Below are 27,653 nucleotides of genomic sequence, written 5' to 3' on the forward strand. Positions count from 1 at the left end.
CATACTTCCCATTGTAGATTATACCATTTCCTTTGATGTGCATATTTTCATCTTGTTTTAGCTTAGTTTTATGAATCAAGAAGACTTATACCGTAGGCTAATTTCTTATGCTAGGCAAGAAATACACATAGTTGTTGGTAGTAAGTACAAAAACCTCCATGTTCTTCACCTAAATCAACTTTTGTGGCGTCAAATGCAAGAAGGAGACCGACGGTTAACTTAAAGATCTACACATGGGAGAATCGAAGCTTCTTCGAGCTTTCAACCACACAAAGGATCTTTCCAAATCTTTACTCCTCTCACTCAACCTCTCAGCCCTTCTCATTCATTTTGTACATTGTATTACTAACCTTTTATAGAGTGATTACTAACTACTAACTACTAACATTTGTAAATAAGCACCCACTCTACTACTTTTGGAGTAGGCATTACTACGAGTTATTTGCTCAAACCTCTACATCACACTCTCCTCTCATCTTCAATAATTCTCTCACCTTGAGCCCACATCCATGTGACTCAAGGGATAAGAAGAGGGTCGTATGTTTGGACCTAGGCAAGTAGCAGCCATTAATGCCTCAGTTAATCCATTTATTTTGCCTTTGATTCGTTATGACATAAGCTTTGACGTCTATATTTTCATTCTACTTTGAAAAAGAAAAAAAAAAGTAAAGAAAAAAAAAAAGAAAAGAAAAAAAAGAAGAGTGAGAGAGAAAGAGAGTGAAGAAAGACCTTTGTGCAATCATATTTGTGCTTCTTCTTCTTAAGCATGGATACAACTAGGCAAATGAGTGGCTACCCCTTATTCTTTAGAGAGCCCGGTGAGGATGCCGACTTGTTCTTATCAAACTTTAGAATGGCACTCCACATAAAGAGAGTGGTAGGAGACCAAGAATGCTTAGACATGTTTGAGTTGGTCCTACGAAGAGGTGCTTCCACGTGGTTTCAATCTCTACCTGCACCCGCACGAGTAGATTACAAGGGGGTCATGCAACATTTTAGAGACAATTACTTCACTCCTTTGAACACACAAAAGCTATGGCAAGAAATAGTTGCTCATAAGCAAAAGGATCTAGAGGACTACTTGAGTTATAAGCAAGAATTCTTACGTCTTTGGACTCTTTGGTTGCGTAGTCTTCCTAGCCCTGGAGATGGTGCAGAATTCTTAAAGAAGGAGAGATTTATTGTAGGGATATACCCATCACTAAAATTGCAAGTAGAGTCAGGAGAGCCCACAACATTTGATGCTGCTGAGGCTAGGGCTACCAAGAAACTCCGAAAGATGAGGTGTATGCTTGGGGGGGGCTTTATCTTTGATGACTCAAAGCCTAGGAAAGAGGTACAGTCTTGCACTCGTAGAGAATTACCTGAGGTCACAGTCGAGGTGATAGAAAAGTTAAATGAGTCTTTAAATAACTTGTCTATCCACTTTGCACAAGCTGTGGAACAGAAGGGCCAAGCTAAAAGGATTGAAGAACGAGAGCAACGACCTAAGCGACTCTTGCAATGTTGGAATTGCGGAGAGTCAGGGCATGGGATGTATAATTGTCCTTGGCCTCGTGGGGAGCCGGGGAAGCCTAACATGAATTATCCAATGATGAATGCAGGTGAAGGCACTAGTCAACAACAACCGATGATTTTGCAGAGGCCCAATGCAAACAAGACCACCTCCACGAGGAGTGGAAGGAATGCCGCCCTTGCCGGACCCAAATGTACATGTGGTAGAGGTAACAAAGGCCAAGGAGGTAGACATTGAAGCAAATGGTATCAAACGAAGGCGTGGAAAAGAGAAGGAAAAGGAGGGTGTGGCATCACAAAGTGACCATGGACGAGGAAAGAAAGTGAAGGAAAACAAGGAAGTCAAGAGGAGACGACGTCGTATAAACCTCCAAGATTTCCCCTTGGGACATGGTATGGCTCCATACAACCTTTTGGAAGACATGAGAGGTAAGGGTCCTGATATCTCGTAGCCTAAATTTCTAGCCTTATGTCCACAAGTTAGGAGAGAATTAACAAAGTCCGTGAGCACTAGGAGAAAAACAAAAGAGAATGTGCCTGTTGTAAAAATTTCACAAGCCGAGATGGATGAGGACATTACACCTATATTAGATTGCTACATCAAGGGAAGGCTAGTTAAGAAGGGTCTAGTAGATGGGGATGCACAAATTTGCATCATGATAGAGGACCTTATGCAAAGACTAGGCATGCATATTCATGAAACACCTGAAATTAAGGTGAAAATGGCAACAAACAATAGCAAAGCAAAGTGTCTTGGGATTTGTAAGAATGTTTCTGTGGAAGTTTTTGGCATTAAGAAGGTTGTTGATTTTTATGTTATGTCTACCAAGGAAAGTGGTTATCCATTTATCCTAGGTAGACCATGGCTAATGAGAATGCGAGCTTTGCAGGATTGGGAAAATGGAAAGTTAATTTGCAGGAATGAAAATCATAAGAAGATTATCTTTGACATGAAGGAGCAACGACGAGAGGAGATAAATGAAGAATCTACTCAAGGTGAAACAGAGGAGGATTGGACCGATGACACCTCAGAGGAAGAAAGCAACAGTAGCACTATGGAAGAGGAGTCTTCCATTAAAGTCATGGGGGTAAGATTCAGAGCAAAAGACAAAGAGACACCCTGTCAAGGTTTGGAGGAGGTAGGCTCTCAAGAAGACCAAATTGTGCATGATGAAGAAATGTTTGATGCTATGCTCTCAAAAACGCTTACATCGGAGGAAGGAGAGGAGTTTAAATGTGTACTAAGGAAATTTCCTAGGTTTTTTGCTAAAGATTACACAGATGTGCGTGGCGTAGAGGCCATTCAACACAAGATCGAGCTAAAGCCAGAAGCCAAACCTAAGGCACAAAAGCTACGAAGACTAGGAGTCATCAAGGAGCAAGCACTACTCAAAGAGGTGAGGAAGCTTCTAGCAGCGGGATTCATATATCCTGTAGAAAATTCAGAGTGGGTCTCTCCCATCGTGGTCACTCCCAAGAAGAACGGCAAATGGAGGATGTGTGTGGACTATCGTCCACTCAACGAGGCGACAAAAAGGGACCACTTTCCTCTCCCATTTCAAGATGAGATCCTAAATGAGGTAGCAGGTCATGAGAAGTATACGATATGTGATGGCTACTCGGGTTACTTTCAAATTGGGATTGCATTGGAGGATCAATTGAAAACAACCTTCATCACTCCTTGGGGTTATTATGCTTTCAGAGTCATTCCATTTGGTTTGACCAATGCTCCAGCGACATTTCAACGTTTCATAAACATGGTGTTTCAAGCATTCTTTGGAAAATCCATTAGAGTGTTCATAGATGATTTTTGCATCTATAGCTCTAAGTCATTGCATGTGCAGAGGGTGGAAGAAGGCTTGAAGAAACTCTACGACATGGGGGGCCAACTCAATCCCGACAAATGTCATATTGGTAAGGATGAAGTAATCTTGCTTGGTCATAAGGTTTCTTCCAAAGGCATTGAGGTGGATCCTACAAAGGCAAAGGCTCTTATCGACCTACCATCTCCAAAGAGTCTCAAGGAGGCCATCTCATTCATTCAAAAGGTGAAGTACATGTCACGCTTCATTCACTTAGCCTCAGAGTTACTTCACCCCTTGCAAAAATTGACTCAACAAGTAGAGTTTGCATGGTCTAATGAGCTTGAGGAGTACTTTTGTAACATTAAAGTCATTTTGTCAGAGCTACCAACACTCATGCCTCCTTGTTGGGAGTACACTTTCTTTGTTAGCTCTAGTGTTGGAAAGGAAACAGTGGGTGCAGTTTTGTTACAGCAAGATCCCCATGACGCTTGCTCTCATCTTTGCGGTGAGAAAATTTAGATCCTACTTGTTACCAAAACCTTTTGTAATTCTCACTGCAGAAAATTTGTTTCCTTGGGTGTCTTCTCAAATGACTATCAGTGCTAGAATCACAAAGTGGGTTATGGAATTACGAGAATTCCAATACTCTTTCATGGTAAAAGATAGTGTGCGTGCACAATTGGCAGGGATTCTCACTTATAGAGTGCATGAAAAGGAGATTAAGGTGCCTGAAGTAAAGACCCTACCATTGCCACCACCCAAAACTATACCTAATGCATTCACCTTGTTCTTTGATGGAGCTTTTAGAAAAGCCACAGGTAAAGCAGGGGGAGGGCTGGTGCTGCTCAACCCAAGTGGAGAGGTGGTTATGAAGGAGAAGGTCAACTTGCCAAGTTCTACTAGCAACAATGAAGCAGAGTACGACATACTACTTCATGGCTTAAAGGTGTGCATCAATCAAGGGATACAACGTCTCCTGGTAAAAGGGGATGCACTTCTTATTGTAAGGCAAATTTTAGGCATTTGGGCATGCAAGAATGAAAGATTAAGGCAAAAGGTTCATGCTATCCGTAGGTTGTTTAATCAATTTGAGGAGGTACAATTGTATCATATTCCTAGGAAACAAAATGAGGATGCTGATCTACTTGCACAACAAGCTGTTGCATGTGTTAAGAAGAAAATGCAAGTAGTCTTGGCTGCAGCGGCTATTAAGCAACCACGGTACCAAGGAATGGAGACACTGGCTCCCATAGTGAGCTACATCTTGGAAGGTTCTCAACTCTAGCTATTATCAACTCATGGATTTGGATGGCAAAGAACATTCTAAGAAGGTTAATGGCTACAGACTCAAGCCATACTTGAGTCGCATTCTACCGACAGACTTACAAAAGCAACCACAAAAAGGAGATAAAAGGGCATGTAAGTTCTGTGGTTTGAGTGATAGATGTGGTGCAAAACACAAGGAACAGAAGAAAGATGGACAAGAGAACCACATTACACCACTTGCTTTAGAAGGCCTACATTATGATGGTACATGAATATACCATCATCTAGGGGGAGGGCTAAATGATAGCCATTTTTTCGGCTATCCACATTGCCACAGGGAGCTACCTCGGCCAAGGAAAATCACATAAACTCTTTGTCATAAATACCTTTTCACTGTAAATAGGCGTATGTGCGTTAGGGACTTTACCCATATCTTCTATATATTTTTTATATTATTTAAAAAAAAAGTTTTTGCTAGCTACTCATCAAAAATAAATAAAATTATTACGGCCCATTTTGTGTAAATATTTCATTTCATTTAAGGGCCTAAATATGGGAGTCTCTATTTTCTCAAATATGTAAATACTTCATTAGGCGTGTGTATTACAAAACCTAAGTATATTTTATTTATTTATTATTTTATTTTTTTTTCTTCATAATACTTTTGGACCATCATTGTACATATGCTTCAACTTCACCATGCATAAGTAAATCCTATGCCCGCACATTTCTATCCACACCATGTAGAAAGCCTACTATCCAAATCACTTTTTCCCTTAGACTATTTCATCTTTTATTCTCTCATCTACCCTAAAATAAATGAGAGTCTCCCTCCCTTTTGACTTCCATAGTTTAGTATTTTTGTATATATTTCTTACTATTAAATATTTTATATATTTTTATTAAATACTTTTTCATATATCAATTATTTTTATATATTTTATTTTAGTATTTTATTCACAATTAGATCTCTTTGTTTATTTTATTTTCCTATCATAATAACCATATTGTCATGATATGTTGACTAGTTAAATACTAGCTTGTTAAAAACAAGCTAGTTAAATACTAGCTTGTTTTTTCTTATTATGTAAATCCTTTATAAAATGGAAAAAATCTCCTCCATGCAAGTGTCCACATACACTTGAGTCTCTAAGGTCAGGGTATGATGTATTGGGGGGCTCACTCTTGGAGCTATCAAGAAATTCCACCAATGGGGACCCACACAAAGATTTTAAAAATTCAGAAAATACATGATTCTGCTGAATTTTTTGCGCCTGCCTCCACTCCGAATTTGGACTGGTCATCAAAAGACAAAAGTTAGCTCGGAAGCTCAGGAATATGCTTAATTTTTTTGAGAATATTTGGAGCTAATCGCGGTGAGATATGAATTTTTTATTGGACCCCAGTCTGCCCACTTTTTGGCAAGGTACACCTAGTCTCTTCTCACCTCCCTTACACATTCATCACCTACACACTTACTCATTCCTTTCTCACTCCATCAAACCTGCAAACTTCATGTCCTCTCTCACCCTCTCCAACATACCCATGTCACCTCATGTTTTATAAAGGTGATAAGACCCCTCCTCTAGCCTTTAGGAAAACTAATATTGGAAAGGCATAAGCACTTGGTCACTTCGCCCTTTCTTATACAACAAGTAACTAATGGAGCAAGGCTTGTAGATTGGAAATGAAGTAACTTGGAGGACAAGTAAGTTGAAGGAGAAGTCACCGCCTTACTTTTTTGTATAAATATGCGCCCTCACAAGGAGAACAACACACAGTAGTATGCTTTCTTTAGTTTGTAAGCCTTCCTTAGCCATTATCCCTCTTCACTCTCTTGTATCATAAGTAGCAAGTTTTTTCACTCTTAGTCTAAGATTTTTCATGCCCTTCATAATATATGATTATTTAAATCATTATGTTTATAACTCTCATCAATCCCTTAACTACCTTTTCTTTTCATGACTCTGTTAATACTACTGTTAAGGTTAGCGCTTTGTATAACTTGGAGCTTGACTAGTTAAGAGAATGATGAGAGATATGAGCACAATGATTTCAATAATAATATATTATGAAGAGAAGAACTAAGGGTAAAAACCCTGCGACTGAAGATACAAGAGAGTAAAGAGATATAATGACTAAGGAAAGCTCACAAACTAGAGAATGCACAATAAGGTGTATTGTTTTCCTTGTGAGGACACATGTTTATACAAAAAGTAAAGCGGTGACTTCTTCTTCAAGTTACTTGTCCTCCAAAGTACTTCATCCCCAAGCTACACGTCTTGCTGCTCAAGTTCCAAATAACGACGAAGTCACCAAGTGCTTATTCCTTTCTAATATTTTTTTCCTAAAGACGAAGTCCACATGAGGTGACATGGATTATATTACATTAATTTTGGATGTACAGTGCTACATGGGTTATGTACCCGATTCACATGGATTCTGTTACATTAAGTTTAGCACAATGTGCATACAATGATTCCACTAACTCTTCTCGTGTTCACATGTCGGCCATAGAATTACTTCTGCCTTTGAAATGTTCACATTTGAACTTCTAGCAAGTAAACCATCCTACCCAACGAAGAAGTCGACTGTTGTCAATCTTGTACACATTTCCCGAAGACGGAAAGTCCATGAAATTATTGAGGTTCATCTTTAGGGTGAATTCCATCGAAAGAACAAACAACAAAAAATTTCAAAATTTTTGGCGGACAGAATTTCTCTATGGATAGAGAGGTAGTTTAATTTTGTGCCATCAAATCTTCATACAATATATCCGCAAATTCTCTCCTTTCTATTCTTTGTTTCTGTGAAAATGTCCCTCCAATATTTGTCAAAGGCATCTGAATAGATAGATAGTAAGATGTCTATTTGTGGAAGACACATTTTCGGAAGAGATATTTTTTTTTTATTTTCTTGATTGCTTCTGTTTGTTTACTGGTCCATTCGGATTTGCCAGTTAAGAACTTCTAAAGAAGTTGCCGATCTTGGAGAGGTTAAGAAAATAGATCCAAGAAACATAGAGAACCGCTCATTGCCTCCACCACAGAGAGGAAAAGAAAGGGAAAATGGGGACATCCCAAGCATACTAAATGAGCCCTAACTATGAAAGGCCGTGTAGAGGGTGGAGACATGTTGGATCCAAGTGGTGGGGAAGCCCACCCCTTGTTAGAAAATATGTAATCTAGCATCCATTCTTAGTGTGATTTCCTTAGTGATACCTTAGATTGTCTTGTTCTAAGGTTAGATGGCTCATTTTCTAGAGTAATTGAGTGTAGGTCTAGCAGATACTTTCCTGTGATTGAGGCATTACCTTTTATCTGTGGTGAGAAAGATTCATGGGCGGTGGAAAGATTCATGGGCGCCCCCTTCTCCTAAGCCTATATAAACAGGGTCTACTACTCACACTATGAGCTAACTAAGTGGAGAGTGTAATACCCATGCTTTGTGTACGTGCTTAGTGATCAATATACTAAGTAGTCCTTGTGGAAATACTCTCCTCTTCGCATTTTCCATTGGCATGTGTTTATGTGACGCTTTGTAGTGACCTTGAGTACTCTCTATTGCTCATTGTTTACATCTCATTATTATCTAAGTGGTGGCATGTGTTGCTCTAGTGGTTTGAGTTTGTCTATGTGATGATCATTTCCATTTCTAGATTCATTCATTCATTAAGCTCACACCATGTCTTTTAACATGGTATCAGAGCTCCTTTCCATGGGAGTGTAATCATTCATGTGTTGGTAGGATACATCTTTGTTATTGTGGGTGTATGTGTGATTCTCATTGAGTTGATAGGTACATTCTCTATTCTCATTGAGTAGTATCCTTTGAGAGAAACTTATTATTGCATTTGTTGCATTTGGAGGCTGATTCTTGCTTCTTAGAGTGGCAATTTGAAGCATCAAGAAGACCAACAACCTTAACATCTTAGTGAGCATTGTTGTGTGACATGCATATCCCTTTATGCTTATGTAAGTGGCATACATAGGAGTGAGGGAGGGAAAGCGTTATGATTCACTAGCCTCTCTTAGTAAGTGGCACATTAGTGAGATTAGAGAGGGGATTTAATGCTTAGGGCCACACCATTGAGGGTGTGAAGAATACTCTTGGTGAGAAGGTTCTTTGTGAAGAGAGGGAAAAGTTCAAGAATTTGAAGACAAGCTTGTGGAGGATTCTTTCAAGCATTGAAGCAAGAGAGAAGACCAACTTGAAGGCTTCTTAGGCATCATCAAAGCCACCAATGTGAAGCAACAAGGAAGCATCAACATTAAGCTTCAAAATCAAAGGTTAGAAGCTCTCTGTTTTCTGTGTAAAACAGAGTAAAAGGAAGCACCATTTGGAAGCTTCAATAACACTTGTGGAAGTGGTCATTGCACCCATTGTGTTAGGGCTTTAACATCCCACCTCAGGGCGTCACGATCTGAGTCTTGACTCTTGGGCCTGCAGAAATTGTGTACAAACAGTCGCCTACAGGCAATTTCATAAGCGGGGGTCACAAAGCTTCTGTGGACTGAGAACCACAGTTGGTTGGAGGCCTTCATTCACCTGTTTGAACCAAGCCTTAGAAGCAGCATCGTAGAGCTTTTGTAGCCCTTCTCAAGGAGGTGAAGCCTAGCCTAAGATCTCTCTCAAAGCTGCAGTAAACCGCGCGCACAGCAGAAAATTAAGAGACAAGGATGAGCAACAGAAGATAGTAGTTAATTAGCACATTAATTACAGTATCATTGGGTGTTAATCACTCCAATTGAGAAGCCAGTCGGGTGGCGCAGCAGAAGCTTCAATCCAAGCACAATTTGGGGCAGAATCCAGGGAGAAATCGATCCTCCACCACCAGCTTCTTTTCATCCTTCATTATAGGAGGGAAAGTTTTTTTCTTTCTTTCTTTCTTTGTGATTTTTTTGAAAAGGATCTAAGGTTTCAAAGTCCCTCATCTTTATCTTGTGATCAAGGGGGATTATCACACTCTTGGTATTGTTTTCATCTTTGTGGGAGAGTAGCATTACATATGCATCCTTTGTGAACAACATAATGTATATGCTCTAGCACTATAAAGAGCACCTCTCATCTTGCATTTCTTAGTGAAAGGGTTAAAGGGTGTGGTGTGTTAGCCAAATGTCAAGGTATTTACACACTAAAACTAAAGCTCAAATTGCGTTAACCAAATATTCCAAGACCAGTTTCAAGATCAAGGCAAAGTCACATTATCTAGAGTGGTTAAAATTCATTATGTACACATCTTCACTTATTTGGTGAAGGGATACTTGAGTAGAGCATTTTTGAGTGAAAGACAAGCTCCATTGTAAAGTCCTCGAGCTATAAAGGACTTCCCTATTTGTGTAACACTGTGTGTGTGTGTGTGTGTGTGGTATAGTGTGTGATAGTGTGTGTGTGTGTGTGGTGGACGCTCTGCAGAGCTTGTTCTAGGGTTCACAACCTGGTGTATAGCTCGCCTTTCTCCTTTGTGCGCTCGTGTGTGTGTGTGTGTGTGCGCATGCGCGCGCGTGGGTGTGTGTATACTGTGAGAGAGAGACCCTGCGTGGTCCATCAGCCTCGACTCGACTCCATCGTTTGCTGCTCCCGTGAGCACCTGGTTCCCTCACAGCTTCAATTCGTCGCCGAAATTGCTCAGCAGACTGCCTCGCCATTATCCCAATCGCCCAGTTCTGCATTTTGGTCGCCGGATTCTGCTTCTGGAGTGCCCGTCCCTGCTCGTGGGTCCACTGCGACTGTTCGCTGGTGCCTCTGCAGCGCCCTCGATTCTCTTCCAGCTGTCCTGATATCGCCTTTTTGCATCGACTTTACCTAGTGCCTATCATCTCATCATGGCTTCTCCTACAAAATATTATGCTCACAAAAAACAAAAGCAGTCAGGATGACCCTGTGCATGAAACGCCCGAGGCTGGGCTGATCTATGAGGTAATGCATGAAGGATTTCAGGATACACGCAAGAATTGGAAAGATCCTGTTCCTATGGTGGGACTTGCAGTGGATGTGGATGAAATCATAGATCCCATTCGAGAATATGCAAAGCATGCTGTGATTATTTTTTTTCCAGGCAGGATGCATGTTGCTGCTGATGTCGGGGATTGGTTGACACGGACATTGGGTGGTTGTTTTGTTCACAAAGTCCACTATGTGGCAAGAGGTTTCTTTGAGGTCATTATGGTGGATGAGCACCATAAGCAAACGCTTTTAGAGCACTCCCCTCTCTTCTATGGACAACAGATGGTTCATGTATTGCCATGGTCCCCCACCAGAGACTATCAGGCTTTGATTAAGCATCGCTGTCCTGTTTGGGTAGAAGTGGTGGACTTCCCCCAATGATTGGCCTCCTTGTTACCTAAAATTGCAGCATCTCTAGGAAAGGTTGTATGCCCTCCTAGACCAAATGGCAACTCAAATCGATTCTGTATTTTATGGGACACGGATCAGCCCACTCCGGAATCTTATGCTGTTACCATAAATAACGTTTCCACGGGGAGTGCTTTTTTCAGACTCAAATGGGGTCTTTTTGCAGGCGCATGCTTTAAGTGCAAAAAGTTTGGACATATGGCATCTCAATGTCCTCTGGTCCTCCATAAGATGCCGCCTGATGCCTTGCCCATCCCAATGCAAAATAAGGACACTCCTGGTCCTTCAGGGGTTAAAAACAAAAGTCTAAAGACTCCTGTTATGCCTCAAGAAAAAGGCAAAATGCCAGTTTTTTCTAATATGAATGTAGCTATGGCTAATCCCTCTACTTCTTCACCAAAAGGAAAAGAAAAGACACTTCAAGAAACATCTCAGCCACCGCGCACGACAATTATCCCCAGGCGTCCTTTGCCTTCTAGAACTTGGAATGGAGCCTCCTCTAGTGGGCATACCCCAGAAGAAAATTCTGGAATTGACATCACCTGGGCTACTGTAACTGCAGGTCGTACTCTGTTTCCCGAAGAAGAGGCTGCTAGCTTGCTAGCCACCCGTCTCATAGATATTTCTCCTCCTGATCGGGGTGCAGACCCTGTGGAGGAAATGCAAGCTTGAGCTACTTTTTTGTTCATACTGTACATACACTATAAATATGATGTCATATATCACAGTTTTGACTCTCAATGTTCAGGGTTTGTGTGACCCTAAAAAGTGGAAGATGGTTTGGGAATATTTGAAGCGTATGCAGCCAGATATCGTTGCTCTTCAGGAACACAATCAACATCACTACGCTGGACAGCAAGGCCATTATGCTGGTTATGATATTTTTTATGCAGGCCACCATGCCTTTTCGGGTGTACTTTTTCTTGTGAAACATCATTTACAGCCAGTCATGGCATTTAATGACCTCCAAGGCAGATGGATGGTTATGCAGTGCTTTATTCAAGGTGAAATCTTTGAATTTGCATCAATATATGCACCTCAATCCTCTCAGGCTAGAGGACAGATATGGCAACAAATGAAATTGTACCCTTGGAGACAGAAAGCATTCATATGTGGAGATTTCAATAATGCCCCTCAACCTGGTGATAATACATCCGGTCGTACACATATGCTTGCTACTGAGACGTCTTCGTGGGCAGATTTTGTAGCAACGCTTAATCTGATTGATCTTTGGAAAGAATCTCAGCCCTTGATGCCTGGGTATACCTTCCAACATAATGCACAATCCACTTACAAAGCTCGCTTGGATCGATGGTATCAGCTTGATCCGTTTCATTATGATACTCTCACGACCAAATTGTGGGTGGATTATACATTTACATATTCAGATCATGTACCCTTATGGCTCAGAGTTCATCTGCACGACATGCCTGATGACAGATTGCCACTTCGAAGGTTGCTTATCATCAATAATAGTTACTTGGAGCATGATGCATTCAAAGCACTGATACTTGAGGCCTGTCAGCCACTCTTTCCTCAATCTTTCATTGACTTGGATTATGCATGGACAGCTTTTATTGCTCGCATGCAATCAGTCATTCGTGATTATGGTAAACAGTATCTGGAAGGTTGGAGACAGACTGTTGCTTATGCTAAGCAAACATGCCAATCGTTAATCGAGCTTAGTCATCTTCGCTCCCTAACTTTGGCTGAAGCCACTTCTTTATGTCAAGCTCGTCACTGTATTCAGGTAAATGATCACCGAAAGCTTGTCAAATGGGAGATACGGGCACGACAACAGGCGCTTTTGGACAAAGGCTGCTCTTCCAAAAAAAATTTCAAGAGTTTACATTCCAGGAAACAAGCTGCATCTATATGTCGTACTTTAATTTCAGATGACACGTGGACCTCCACCCGAGCACAATTGGCTACGACTTGTGTTACCCATTTCTCCTCTCAATTTGGTGAAGACGATTCTCACGCCATGGAAGTGTGTGATGCACATCATCGGTTATTACAGCATGTATCCCCCATCCTTTCTGCTACTCAGGCGCAACAACTAGAAACAAAATTCTCTTAACAAGAACTGTCTGATGCAATCAGGTCTTGTGGCCGATGGAAAGCTCCAGGATGGGATGGCCTTACAGTTGAATTTTTTCTTGCATATTGGGACACCCTCAAATTACCTTTGCTGCGTATGGTAAACATTGCCTGGGAGACAAGGCAAATGCCAGCTTCCTGGAAAAAAGGATTAGTGAAACTGTTGCCTAAAAAACACTTATGTCAGTCTTTGGCAGCTTAGAGACCAATTACCCTTATGCCGGTGATATACAAGATTATCAGTAAAATGGTTGTCAATCGCATTAAGGGTTGCTTGAATGATGGACTCCATTCTGCACAGTATGGATTTATTCCTCGCAGGCACATTACAGATAACATTGCAAATGCTTATATTGGCATTGAATATGCCAAATACACCCAGCAGGATGTCTTATTATTGCAAGTGGATATTGCTAAGGCTTTTGATACTATTAAATGGGGTTTCATTCAAGAAACCATGCGTGCTCTGGGATTTGGAGAAAAAATGCAGAATATCATTTACTGGCTTTATGCTGATAGCCAGGCGGCTTGTATATTGTCAGGAGATCTCTCAGAATCATGGACTTTGCATCGTTCAGTTAGGCAGGGATGCCCTTTAAGTGCTCTTTTGTATGCTATAGCGACGCATCCCATGCTCCTTTATATAGATCATTTGGTTGATATTGACAGTCTTCATGGACTGGAGATTCAGAATAGACGTCAGTTGGTTGCTCAGGCATATGCTGACGATTCTTTTTTTCTTCCTCGCAACACACATCAGGATCTCTCTACTTTGATGCAGGCTCTTTCTTTGTTTGCCCTTGCGGCTGGCCTAGAAATCAATTTTCAGAAATCTAAATTGTTGCCTCTGCATTCAAAACAGTGGCATAATTTGCTATGGCCAGGAGAAATAGTTCACTCCACTCATTTGATTCGGCATTTGGGATATCCTTTGGGATGGTCAGTCACCCGCCGTCAACAAACAAATTGGGTCTTAGCAAAGCTCAAGAAAAAGTTGGAATACTGGAAACTTGCAACATGGCCATTGCATGTTCGTTTACGGATTCTCCAATCCATCTTGGTTGCCTATATTCAGTTCTACCTTCCTCTCATCAGGTTTTCTAAGGGGGAGCTGAAATTATTTATGTCCACCATCTTTGAGATATTCTGGAGGTCGAAGCAGGGGAAAAAGAGTGTACATTTGCTTTCGGCAAATCGTTTGTGCACCCCTAAAATGCATGGAGGCTTAAATATCCTTAATTTACAGGTGCATATTCTTGCCCACAGAGGTAAACTGATGCTTCAATTTCTGGAAGGCACTCAGCCTTGGACAGCGATGATCCGTCATTTGTTACTTCATCTGACGACTTCGGCTTTTGGCCATTAGCAACCTACTCATTGGGATTTTATTCTTGGTTACATTACTGGCAAAATTAAGGGCTGTCCTCTCATTTCTGGCTTACTTGCTGATTGGAAGCTTGTCCTTTCAAATTTAAAATGGAATGGTCGCGGCTCCTTACAAGGCAACTCTCTCCGCGCTGAGAGCATCCACTGGTCCAAATCATTTTCAGTTCCCCTGGCGGTGCAAGAACCCCGGCGTTCATATTTTCTCCACTCAAAGGGTGTTACCTCTGTGGGAGATGTCATCCATCCTTATGGCTCCCCTCTTTCTTTTCCACAGGCTGCTGCACATTATGGCTTGGGACCTCATTATTGTCGTCTTTGGCGTGATATAATTCAGATGCTTTAGCCTTTTTTGCCGATTCCACTGTTGGAAATTCAAGATCGCCTGCAGGATTGGACTATCTCCTCTTTTGATTCTTCATGCCATCCCTTGAGGCTATCTGATATTACAGTTGCTGGTCTGTATAAAAATTTGTTGCCATTGCCTTGGGTTTCTGAACGGGCAAATCTCTTCTGGCATATGCATCGGTCATCTTGGTGGTGGAAAAGACGATTGCGATCTCTTTGGCAGTCGAAGCTTCCTCTTCGACAACAGCTCTTTTTATGGCGCGTTCTTTTGGCTGTTATTCCCTCAGGACAGTTTCTGGCACGCAGACATATATCCTCATCCACTTGCCATAGATGCTCTGCTTCCAGGGAGACAGTCATTCATATTTTTTGGAGCTGTCCTTCTTCTCGTCAGTTTTTTCTTCCTCTCATCCAGCTTCTGCGGGCTAGATTTCCAAATATGATATTTGGAAAGTTTTTCTGGCTATTTGGTCTTCATTTGCCCAGACCAGAGTTCTCTCTTTTCTTCTCATGGGTGCGCTACTGGGCTTTATGGACACTATGGAAAGTTCGCAACCATGCAGTTTTCGGTGATGCGGTTTTTTCTGCTTTTTCTTTTTTTCGGTATTCCCTGCAACAATCTTTCTTCGATTGCATGCAGGTTGACCAAATAGATCATGATGTATATATGTCTTATATTGACATCTTCAGTTGATGTACTTTGGGACTATCTACTTTGGATAGTCATCTTGTAAATCTAATATACTTATGATTCCACTAAAAAAAAAAGTGTGTGTCAAGTTGAGTACCATGGCAACTATGGTGGGAAAGATGTTTGATAAAACAAATAAATTTGATGGCTCCAAGTAGCATACTTGGTGCATCAAAATGCAAATGTATCTCATAGAAAAAGACATGTGGGGAGTGGTTAATGGGACTAAGAAGAGGCCAAATAGAGATCCAGATCTTGTCACTAAGTGGACCAATTTAGACTCCAAAGTATTATCTCTCATCATTTGTGGGCTAGGTGATAGCCAAATCCATCAAGTGAGCTTAGCAAAGACTTCGAATGAAGCATGGCTTAGGCTCAAGTCCACCTTTGGACAAACCAATGCAGATGCTAGATTCTTCTTAAGGAAGAAACTTTACAGGATGGAAAAAGGTGACAAAGCCAGTATTGCTTCTCATGTCAATGACATTCATTGTACGATTGATCAACTCAGTAGTACATGTGTTACCATTGATGAAGAGGAGGCCATCTATGTGTTGCTCTCCAACATACCTCCTTGTTATGAACAGTGTCTCAGTGGTAGCCAATCAAACCAATCATACTCTAACCTCAGTGACTTCTGCTCTCATTCTGGAGACGAAACGCATGGAGGGTTCCAAAGCCTCAACTTCTTCAACACCAGTTCTAGTGGAGCATGCATATTTCGCTACGGTCAAGGACAAGAAGACCAAGGCTCCTAGGACTTGCTACTATTGCAGAAAGAAGGGACACATCATCAAAGATTGCTTCAAAAGGAAGAAGGATGAAGAGGAGAAAGAGAAGGGTAAGGCAAAGCAACTAGAGAAGGAGGTGGCAAACTTCTCTAACTCATTATTCTAGCAGTTGCTATGTATGACATTTTATAGCCTGTGGGGCATTTTTTACCTTAGTGATTTTTATCTTAGTGGTAAATATGATCCAAGCACACCCTGCGTGGTATGGATGCTTGATCAAGAAAGGGTGTTAGAAAATATGTGATCTAGCATCCATTCTTAGTGTGATTTCCTTAGTGATACCTTAGAGTGTCTTGTTCTAAGATTAGCAAGCTCATTTAATAGAGTAACTGAGTGTACGTCTAGTAGATACTTTCCTAGTAGGTCTAGCATCACCTTTTAGGTGAGTCTAGTGAGAAATCTAAGGGAGGTGGAGAGATTCATGGGCCCTAGGCGCCGCCTCCTCCTCAACCTATATAAAAAGGGTCTACTACTCACACTATGAGCTAACTGGAGAGTGTAATACCCATGCTTTGTGTACTTGCTTAGTGATCAATATACTAAGTGGTCCTTTGTGGAAATACTCTCCTCTTTACATTTTCCATTACCATGTGTTTATGTAATGCTTTGTGGTGACCTTGTGTACACTCTATTCCTCATTGGTTACATCTCATTATTATCTAAGTGGTGGCATGTGTTGCTCTAGTAGTGTGAGTTTGTCTATGTGATGATCATTTCCATTGCTTGATTCATTCATTCATTGAGCTCACACCATGTCTTTTAACACACACACCCCCACCCCCCCCCCCCCCGGGGCGGCGACTGAAGAGAGAGAATGTCGATAGAGCCTCCCACTAAGGTTCTCTACAAATCCTCACGAGGACTCCCCACCGAGAGCGGCACTGCAAGCCGCCCAATTGAATGTTTCAAGAGACCATCCGCATCAAAGGGTATGGTGGAGTGAGATCTGTCTCAGCTTTCCTCCAACCTCTGAGACTTGTGTGAGGGTTTGGATGGCATGTAGTCACAGTCTGTCCTGGTCCACAGACGTCCAAGATGTTCCCCGATCCTATGCTCCATGTGGGCCCACTCCGCTCTGGCTCGGCTATATGCATAAACTAGACTCTAGATGTCATAATAGAGGTGTCTGTAGGAGGGAGGAAGGGGAACAGCCAACAATACATGAAGGCAGACGAAGAGGTTCACCTCCAAACTCGAGCTCTCGAGCTTGCCATCTTGGTTTTCGTGGCCTGATCCTCCAACCTCCATGCGGGCCAAGGGCCAAAAGTGAGACAATGTCTATAGGGGTAGGTCCCCCAAGTGGTGAGAGAGCTATTTCACATGTCCATGAATCGTGTAGGAGACCAACTCCAGACTTCACTCACACTCTACTGCTACACTGAGGAAGGAAAAGATCATTGCTCTGCTCTCTAGAGTGGCCGGTCTAGATTGGTGAAAGATGACACAGACTCTTTCTTGGAGAGGGGCTGAAGTCTCTCAAAAGCACCAGCATCCACTGGTAGACATAAGTTGCAGATCTTTTACTGTGGAATGAATATTTACAAAAGAATGTCTGTGCAACTAATCTAAAGTTAATCCCAAAAACTTCTTTGAGATAGCTGGCCCACACAAGAGGAGAGAGTATTCACAGGCTGCGTGACTAGGATGGAGCTATTGTTTCTAATCCCCTGCAGGTGAGAGCCATCGCCACATATTTCTTCCGATCTCTTCTCACTGGTGCCCCATTATCCCCCTAGGTGATGGATGCGCATGAGAGAGTTTGGAGGCACACGAGAGAGGTGGTTTCCCCCTCCCTTCAACCTTTCTTATTGACCCCTTTCACTGGAAAGGAGCCAGATAAGGCGGTGAAGGCATTACCCGAGAGAAAATGCCCAGGGGCAGATGGGCTTCCTGTTTCCTTCTTTCTTCGCCATTGGGACCTCATGGAAGGTGGCCTTCGCGCTGCCTGCAATGAGATTATGCTCACAAGTGCCATGCCAGAGAGGCTCACAGAGGACTTGATCCATTTGATTCCCAAGGAGGGTGGTGATAGATTGGAGATCCGATAGTGGAGACCCATCACCCTTCTACAGACAGCCTACAAGATTTTGGCCAAGGCCAGCCTTCCCTCCCAAACTTGATCCATGACACTCAATCGGAGTATTCTAGACAACATCTTTACCTTTTGGGAGGCGACAGCTTCGGCTAGGATGCAACAGCAGGACCTCATTGTGCTACTCCTAGACTTTGAGAAAGCTTATGACAGGGTGGATTGGAGCTTTCTAGAGGGCACTATAAGCTGGATGGGATTCCCCATGGAGTGGATTCATGGAGTCTCACGACTTTATTCAGCATCTCATAGCCAGGTTCTCAGTCAGGGAGCCCGAGGCGACAGATTCCCCTTTTCCCGCTCAGTTCAACAAGGCTGTCCTTTGGCACCGTACCTCTTTCTATTTGTCGTCGAGGCCATGGGTAGTTTTCTCTCCGCCCTGGAGACCGGACTTCAAGGATTGCGCCTTCCCCTCCGCACGTAGAAGGAGCTGCTGAACTCAGAGTTTGCAGACGACAGAACAGCCTACCTTGCTGGAGATGTTGGGAATCTCTAGAGATTCGCGGAGGCGATAGAGATTTTCTGTCGTGCATCAGGAGCATAGATGAACTGGCACAATTCATGTGGTTTTTGGGTAGGCTCAGCACCCACCCCGACTTAGCGACCAGTTGAGGCTTTCCAGTAGATCCTAAGGGGCACTCCAGTCCAATACCTCGGTTGCCAAGTTGGCATTGATATCTCTCCCGAGCAACAGCTCGCTCTGCTTCTTCTAAGTATTCGGAAGAAGCTTCTATACTGGAGCTCGGCGAGGCTATCCCTAGTAGGCAAAGTGGTGGTGGCGAACCAGGTACTGCTTGCCACCATGTGGTACATCACCTTGTGCTAGGCCTTTTCTCGGGCTTGTATTGGCCAAGTACAGCGTTTGATCCGAAACTTCTTGTGGGCCGGAAGTGACGGGAGGCTAGCCAAGGCCAAGGTGGCATGGAGGATCATCATTCACCAACGTAGCAGAGGGGGGCTCGGCCTCATTGATCTAGCTATACAGAGCCGTGCATTACTGGGCAAGTTGATTGTTAGAGGACTCCTACCCGGTGGTGAGCCTTGGAAGGATTTCCTTTTGGCCTAGATTTCAGCCCGCACTCCGAGCCTTGGAGGCCCGTGGCCGCAAAGTACTAGATGGATATTCACAGAGATGCGAGCCCATGGTTTTAGTCCTGCCTTTGAGGACAGATTCGCAGCCAGTATACTTCGTGCTTAGGAGCATCTCAGGCCAGCCCTCAGGTGGATTGTTCCAGTGGCCTTAGAGGAGCAGCTTCAACAGCCTTTGATCTGGAACCCCCTGATCCGTTTACCCAGTGGCCAGATGCTAGGGGCCCAACCGTACATATCCTAGGGCACCTTGAGCATGGGACCAGCCAGGTCTCTTGGAGATTGAATTGCACATAGGTAGTTACCTCAGGAGGAGTAGGAGAGAGGCCTAACAAGGATCCGGGATAGAGACAGGCTCAATGTCGACATTGACTTGGCTATTCCTTTGGAGTGGCTCACTCCTACTCCAGACCCGACCCCCCCAGTATGGCTAGGCGTGTTCACCAGACACGATATCCTCGCGACGGTCCATGGAGTAGATGAGGACAGTGGTCTACTCACTTTTTCTATTGGATTACATGGCAGATTAGAGAGATCAGAGCACCCCTTGGAGGATCTCAAAGGCTGCACCTTGTAGAGGGTGAGGGTGATTGGTTTTCGGGCACGGGCATGGCACATAGATCCATCACCGGCCAAGGTGGCCAAGGAGAGATTTTGGTGGTTATGGATTTGGGAGTGCCGACATCTCACGCGGTTGCAATGGGACCCTAGAGAGTAGACTTGGCATGATCCCACAGATCGGGTGGAGACTCTGGATGCCCCTTTCTTTGCATATACAGCACGGCTCGGCCGCAGGATCCAGATGCCGGAGATAGATGGCACACCCGCAGCAATAGCACACTGGCAGTCTCAGGGCCTATCATAGCACTTCCTTTCAGATTTCTGGAAGAGGCTTTGGGACAGCTTTCAGCCGAGGAAGATCACTCTCTTCCTTTGGCTGACTGCACACAAGAGTCTGGCGGTTGGTACTTGGCTGGGAGTCGGAGTTCCGTCAGCAGCTTGTCTGAGGTGCGGCCACCCCTAGCAGTCTCAACAACATTGCCTTTAGGATTGCCCAAAGGTTCAGCAAATTTGGCAGTGGATTCTCCACATCTTTGCTATGGACAGGGCATCGACCCGGATCATCGCTTGGGGTACTGTCACTTGGGCCACCGAGGCTAGAGTGGTCAAGACTTACGAGGAGGATGGGGGAGGCCTTGCCCTTCAGGTCTCCCACCATCATATTGGAATAGTACCAGTCACAACCCCACCTGCAAGTGTCTGGCGACCAAGCTCCTGCCAGAGATGGGAGATTTGCAGTAGCATAGCGGCCTGGCACATCTAGCGTGCTAGATGTAGCGAGACCATCCAGAGCATATGGCTCGACATCATTCACACCCTCTGTGGATGGTCAGTGATGGAAGCTGCAGGGAGCTTTTGACCACATGCAGAAGCAGCAAGAAGTCTTCTTGAGACTTTGGAGGCCTAGCCCTTTCCTCACAGATAGGGGCGGTGACCCCATTTGGCATTACAGACCACCGGTGTGGTTGTCCCCCTTCCCCCCCCTGTATCAGATGGCCTTCTCCACATAGAGCGGCCAGCTAGAGGAGAAGCAGTTCTTCCCCTTATGATCACTTGTTTCCTCCCTTATATGAGGCAAGTTTTATTTAGCCCTTTGTGGTTGTACTCAACCCTTCGTGGCTGTTTTTTTCTTTAACTAATTGAAGGATCTCTTTCCCGAAAAAAAAAGTTAATCCCAAAACTGATCAATTGCAAAGGTAACCCAACTTGATGGAAAAGCCCTACTTTCACTAATTTCTATGCAATCCTGCCTTCAACGCATGCATAGGCCCTCTCTAGCTGCCTGACTAGAGTAGGAGGCTTGATGATTGATTAATTGATTCTCAAAACTGCGGAACTGAAAGGCTGTGACACACCTACGCGTCTTGCGGGCACACAACCAAAGCAACCAGCAGGAAGGCTGCAGGTAGAAGCAGCTGGGCAGCAAGGTGCAGCCATCTCGGACAGCAGAGTGCCATGTGGCACTACCACGTGGTAGTCAGCCAGCAGAGGAGCAAATCAGCCAGAAAAATCTCAGTCGTGGGCTTGTCCTCAGTAGGGCAAACCTACACACAGACGCGCACTTGGGGATGGTATAGAAGCATGCACATGTTTCCATCATTTCCCATTTGCAGTTTCTCAAGCGTTGAAGCCGACAGAGCGTCTTCTCTAGAGCAAGGGCTGGCCAAGGAGAATCTACCGTAAGAGTATTGAGCTGAGTATTGTGGTCAACATTTTCAGTCACATTCTGTGCTTCAGAATTCAGTTGTAAACAGTTTTTTGGCCTTAATAACAATACAATAAAAACCCTACCAAATAGGCACAAGAGTTCTACAATTGGTGTCATAGGCTAGAGAACCTGGAAATTCTTCCTTTTCAAGCACCCATGTGCGTTGATTGCTTGGATAGGGTAAAGCCCTAGATTGCAGGAGAGCGCAAGGGCGGGTTTGGAGAACCCAAACATCTATTTGGTTCCCTTTCTGAGCACTAGTTCTAGCAACTTATTATAGATGAAGACACTCATGGAAGCATTTTCCCACCTGGAGGAGCAGCTAGCTAACCATATGGGTGAGCGACTCGCAGCCTTGACTACCAGTCTGGGCAAGATGGCTAAGGCACCCCAAGCATTTGCCTGGTGTCTACCCATGATTGTGCTTCTCAACAAGGGCAAGGATGAAGTGGAGCAACCTCCCGAGGTAGAGTTTTTGACTCCCTTGGAGGTAGGTATGGATGAACCAGACAAGCTTCCGGTCATTCTGAGCTTGCAATTGGAAGGCAGGAGAGATGCCATTCGTATCGCCAATGGTCTCCTTCCCGGAGTCCCTCTTCACTGGATTCCCCAGGTAGTTCCCATTTGCCTTCACCGGCTCAACATCTAAGCACTACCGGTTTGCCAACTTCTACCTCAATGCCTCAAGAGGAACAAAATCAATTGCCTAAGCTTCTGAAGCCTCCCAAGTTCAACGACAAGATGGACGGAGAAGTTGTCACCAACTGGACCCATGAGATGGCTGCCATAGTGGTCGCAGCAGTAAGTGGTTCCAATGTATTGCAGCTCTGTTTGGTGCACACGGCGTTGAGAGGTGCCATCGTCTTGTGAACAACCACCTTAGGCATCACTCGCTCAATTGTTCGGATGATTGCCGCAAGGCAATCTTGAAGGAGTTTGTTCTGATTTGAAGCAACAATGTAAGTATATATCTCAAATTCATAACTGACTATCGAGCCCTATTTCAGAAGCTTCTGCTCATGCTCTTCAAGACCTTCCGGCGGTCTGAGCTAGTTGAGTGCTTTGTGGATGTTTGAACTATCCTTGCACATAGATGTTCATGCACATCGGCCTTTGGGCGCAATTCATCTTGCTACAACATTTGAGACAAGAGAGAGTTCCATTTCTGGGACTGAACAACAGGGGCAACAAAAAAGCGAAGGCAAGGATGGCTAGTCCAAGGCCAAAGATGATAAGAACAAGGCAAGAGTAGGAGCCTCGGTGTCTTGCCTCACCCTTAAAGAGCATCATGCCAAGATGGCTGCCAGGAAGTGCTCTCCACCGAGCATATTGGAAGGGCTGTCCTCCAAAGACCACAAAGAACCAAAATGAAAAGAACAAGGAGAAGGCCAATTCATTCTACCACAGCAATAACGACAACACTAGAAACATCTACACACCCCCCCCCCTCGCTCCCACTAGTACCACAACTGCTCTTCACTAGACCCGCCGGTCTAGCAAAATCTCAATAGCCCTGGGCCGGCATGATACAGTGATGTGCCGAGGGACAATTCATGGACATCCAATGTCCATACTCTTTGATGGAGGAGCCTCAAAGGACATCTCTCCACGACACTGTGGTTGAGCGGTTGAAGTTGCCTATGACCATAGTTGTCAGGTACGAAAAGTTCGATTCAGTACGGTACGTTCAAATACGGTCTCGGAACGCACCGCTACATTTTGAAAATAAAAATACGATGGAGGTACGGTCCATTTAAAAATTACTTTAAAATATAAATAATAAATATATTTTGTTATACACATACACAGATGCAAAACTTAGAGAAGTTACGACTTACCCAAAACATAGAAATTTAGGAAGAGGGAGAGAGGGAGAGGCTTGAGAAAGAGGGAGAGAAAGAAAGAAAGAAAGAAAGACATATTAAGCGTCTACTAAAGACCCAATGGGCCTATGAGACCAAAGTGATACAATAATGTCCATGGCATATCTCATCATGGAATGGAAAATAAAACAGAAAGAAAACATGAGAGGGAGGGGGAGGCTTGAGGAGGAGGGAGATGCTTGAGAGAGCCTAGAGGGGAGAGATGCTTGAGAGAGCCTAGAGGGGAGAGAGGCTTCAGCCTTGAAGGAAAGCTCGAGGGAGAGGATTGATCTTGAGCAATGAGCATTTGTGAGGAGAGGGTTGAGCAATGAGCACTTGTGGGGAGGGGCTATTATATAGGATGCATGACGCATCCTACACATTGCAAGCAAAGGGCCAAAGACTTGAGCCTCAAACAATGCCCAAAATGCGCAAGAAACGGCGAGAAAAATGGTCAAAAAACAGGAAAAAAACGGTCAAAAAACGGCCAAAAAACGATTAAAAAAAACAGCCGCCTGGATTCGACCGAACCGGAACCGAACCGCCTAAATCAAACGGAATTGTTCCTATCGAACTGGACCGCCTGGGCGGTGCGCGAACCGGGTGCCACTGTGCCTATGACGGTGGACACTAGTGGCATAGTCTTAGCCACCACAAGCGGAAGAAGTCAAACCAGTTTTGAGTTGCTTAAACATTGGAGGACACTCCCTTGGCTTTTAGGGTTTTTGTTGAACATCGTTTGTTCAAAGTGGCGCCTTTCTAGGCCACCAACAGTTGTATGATCATGTGGATCTGGTCTACCAGCATAAGCTAACATTCCAAGACAGTTATGGCCGACACTTGGAGGTTGTTGGGGGACAACTCCTTGTCTCATTCTGGACATGCTGCAGTGGTATCCACCCTTCGGAGGAAACCCGGCAATACACAAGGGTGGTCATGCATGTATGTTGTATGTCCAAGCTGTGAAGCCAGACGATTTGGAGGGTTTGGTGGCAAACAAGCAACGCATTCCAGACAAGCATGGACATCTCTTCAATTCACATCTGCCCAACAGTTAACCATGTCTTGACCCAAGAACCACCGTATTGATCTCGTTCGGCCTGCTGCCTTCACTGCTCTGAAGTGAGCATCTTGCAAGTACGTCACAGCAGCACACATACGGAACACAGCCAGGGAGCAAAACTACTTGGCATCGTTTGCTAAGCTGAATGTCTTCATACTGTTGTGGGTGTCACAACATCTGTCAATCATTGCCTTGCTTAGCTCAAACCTCATGAACACCTGGAAATATTTTATGCATCACACACGGAGACTCAGAACTAGCAAAGGAATGTAGGGCTCATTTCCTACCCATGATTTTACCTTTCCTCATTTTCCATCATGGCATTAAACAGTTTTATGCATCATGCCGATCAGTGAATGGACATCTGAGATGTTACACCTACATATGAGCATATGTTATTCATTCATTCCTGATCCACTTTTACTCTTCATACATGCAGCATACTAATTTGCAAAGAGGTTGTTTATTCGATCCTTTCAGAGGAATCAAAACATCATAGGAACTTCCTAATTATGAAGTGATGCATCTGTTTTTTTAAGGATTAGATAGCACGAATTTATCTTAAGTTACTCGATGTGTTACATGAACAAACCTTCTTCTCAGTTTTAACCTGCAACTCTTTTGCGCTCACATCATACTCTTGTTTCATTTTGGTTAGCTCTTTTCCATGGTCCTAGTAGCATAAATCATAAGTTCTTTTAGCATAAAACATTTTTTTTCAAAAGCTTTTAATGTGGTGATGCACTATGGCTGAATACCAGTTTCACTTGCTTTATAGTGTCTTCATAAGCAAGCTCTAATTCCCTAATTTTCTCTTTTAAACCAAGTTGCTCATTCCTGTAGTCCACAACAACACCACAGAGGTGAAATGATGTTCACTTGACCTTTACTACTGCACAAAACAGTATTTTTTTTATGAAAAGGACTTTTATGAGATATGATATTAAAAATACAAGAGCAAGGGCTCAAGAAATCAACGCACCATGCACAGCATGAATAAACTTCATACATGGTTGGAAACACCAAGATAAACCAGAGGAAGACTCAGAAAAGAATGGACAGCCTTCCATTCAAGGAAGCTCTTCCTGAATGGCAGATCTGGGGGAGCCCTGTAGCCTCGTTATTCTACTCCATATTCCAATCTTTTAACAATCTATGAGGAGGCTTTTCGACTGTCGTAAATTGACTAGAAGCAAGGAAGTGTCACCAGGCAAATGACATTGTCACATGCATCCATCTGGGGGAGCCCTGTAGCCTCATTATTCTACTCCATATTCCAATCTTTTCAATCTGGGGGAGCCCTGTAGCCTCATTATTATACTCCATATTCCGATCTTTTAATAATCTATGAGGAGGCTTTTCGACTGTGGTCAATTGATTAGAAGCAAGGAAGTGTCACCAGGCAAATGACACTGTCACATGCATCCATCCTGGGGTACCTGCCATGTCAGCTGAGGACACTTGTATAGGGTAATTAGAGTTAAAGTTAGGGTGGAATCAGTAGCAAATCAGCAAAGTGTAGAAATGTGCAGGTTTGGCGCAGTTTTGGACCAATTTTGGGCAGCCTAAAAATGTGTATACCAGCCTAGCCAAGGGGCCAAGGATTGGGCACCTTTTTAGCCTTGTAATGAACGTGTTTGACTAGCTTTCATGACACTATTTTTGGGTTTGCAATAGGCAGGCCGAGTAGGTTTATTTGGACAAGAATTCTGCCTATAAAAAGGACTCCTCATTTCTCGTTCTAACCATCTTCTACAAGACTTTCTCCAACATCCAATCGACACACATCATTCAAGAGCCCAGATCTAGCAAGTATCATTGTAAATATTTCAAGCCAATGAGGTGATAGCTCAAGTGGTAGAGATGTTTGTCTAGGACCAAGAGGTCCAAGGTTCAAAACCCCACATGGTGCTTCCCCAGCGGCATCACCTACGCGCATACATACATACATACATACATACATACATACATACATATATATATATATATATATATATATATATATATATATATATATATATATAGACACACACACACACTTTTTTTTGGTAAATCCATGAACAGTATATTATCAATGAAATTTACATGAGAGTCTCCAAAATGGAGAGCCTCAACGGGAAATCAGAAGCAAAGAGAAACTATTTCCAGGCATGACTGATGAAGATCTCCTTGGTGGCAAGCATCATAAACAGATTGCCGTAAGGAGCTTCTAAAATACTGATAAGATTGCAAAAACGGTTTCCCAAAATATCTCATGTTGTGATCCTGCCATATGGTCCAGAAAGCCCAATATCTGACCCAGTACAAAAGTAAAGAGTAATGGACCGTGGTTGTAGGGAGTCTGCCAAAAAGCCAAAAGTGTTTCCCAAAAAAAGAGTTAGAGAAATGAAGGCGAAGTAACATGGAAATTTTGCGGATGAAGGCCTTAGTGCTGGAGCACGTCCAAAACAAATGAGGCACCGTTTCAGAAGGGGCCATGCATCGAAGACAAGAAGCAGATGCAATCCTTCGTTTAGCAAGAGTGACCCCCACAGATAAGGAACCTGTAAGACAACGCCATAGGAAAAGCTTTTGCTTGAGAGGCAATTTACTCCTCCATAAATTGCGAAGATTCTTTCGCCACCAAGCAAGTGATTTTGTCATATGCCAAAGAGAATTAGCATGTGAATGAATCCATGGTGATGGCTGGAGGAAAGAGTATGTCGTCCTAACCGTTAGGTCAGAAAGAATAACAGGACGAGAATTTGAGCCCACCGGGTGTAACTGCCAATCCTGTAATCTGTCCCTGTTAGATAAAGGAGGGATGGGAAGAAAAGGCTGCAGCAAGTCAGCAATTTTCCCCCAAATGAACCTGTGATGCATGGCTCCACTACTGGAAGCTCTCCACCGGGCCACTCCATGTTAGGCTCCGGATTGTCCAGTCGATTATCATGGCCTATGTTCAGTACTATTTGCCTTTGATACATTGGACCTCTCAGGACACTTCTGCTTTCATGTCTCAGGCTATGGAGCTGTTATGGAAAACAAA

General features: G+C 43.5%; 1 protein-coding gene across 7 annotated transcripts in view; it reads right to left on the reverse strand.

Annotated features, from left to right (window-relative positions):
- The window catches only part of LOC147613755 (dynein regulatory complex subunit 4-like), a 110,268-nt gene that overhangs the window by 52,055 nt on the left and 30,560 nt on the right, over positions 1-27,653 (reverse strand). For all 7 annotated transcript variants that reach the window (XM_086781731.1, XM_086781728.1, XM_086781727.1 and 4 more), the window contains 2 exons: positions 25,384-25,462; positions 25,218-25,298 (listed from right to left, as the gene is read on the reverse strand). In XM_086781731.1, coding sequence (XP_086637857.1) covers positions 25,218-25,298; positions 25,384-25,462 — 160 coding nt within the window. The remainder of the gene's footprint in view (positions 1-25,217; positions 25,299-25,383; positions 25,463-27,653) is intronic.

This window comes from Cibotium barometz, chromosome 43, assembly GCF_041138505.1.
Source record: "Cibotium barometz isolate CiBa-2024 chromosome 43, ASM4113850v1, whole genome shotgun sequence".
NCBI lineage: Eukaryota > Viridiplantae > Streptophyta > Polypodiopsida > Cyatheales > Cibotiaceae > Cibotium > Cibotium barometz.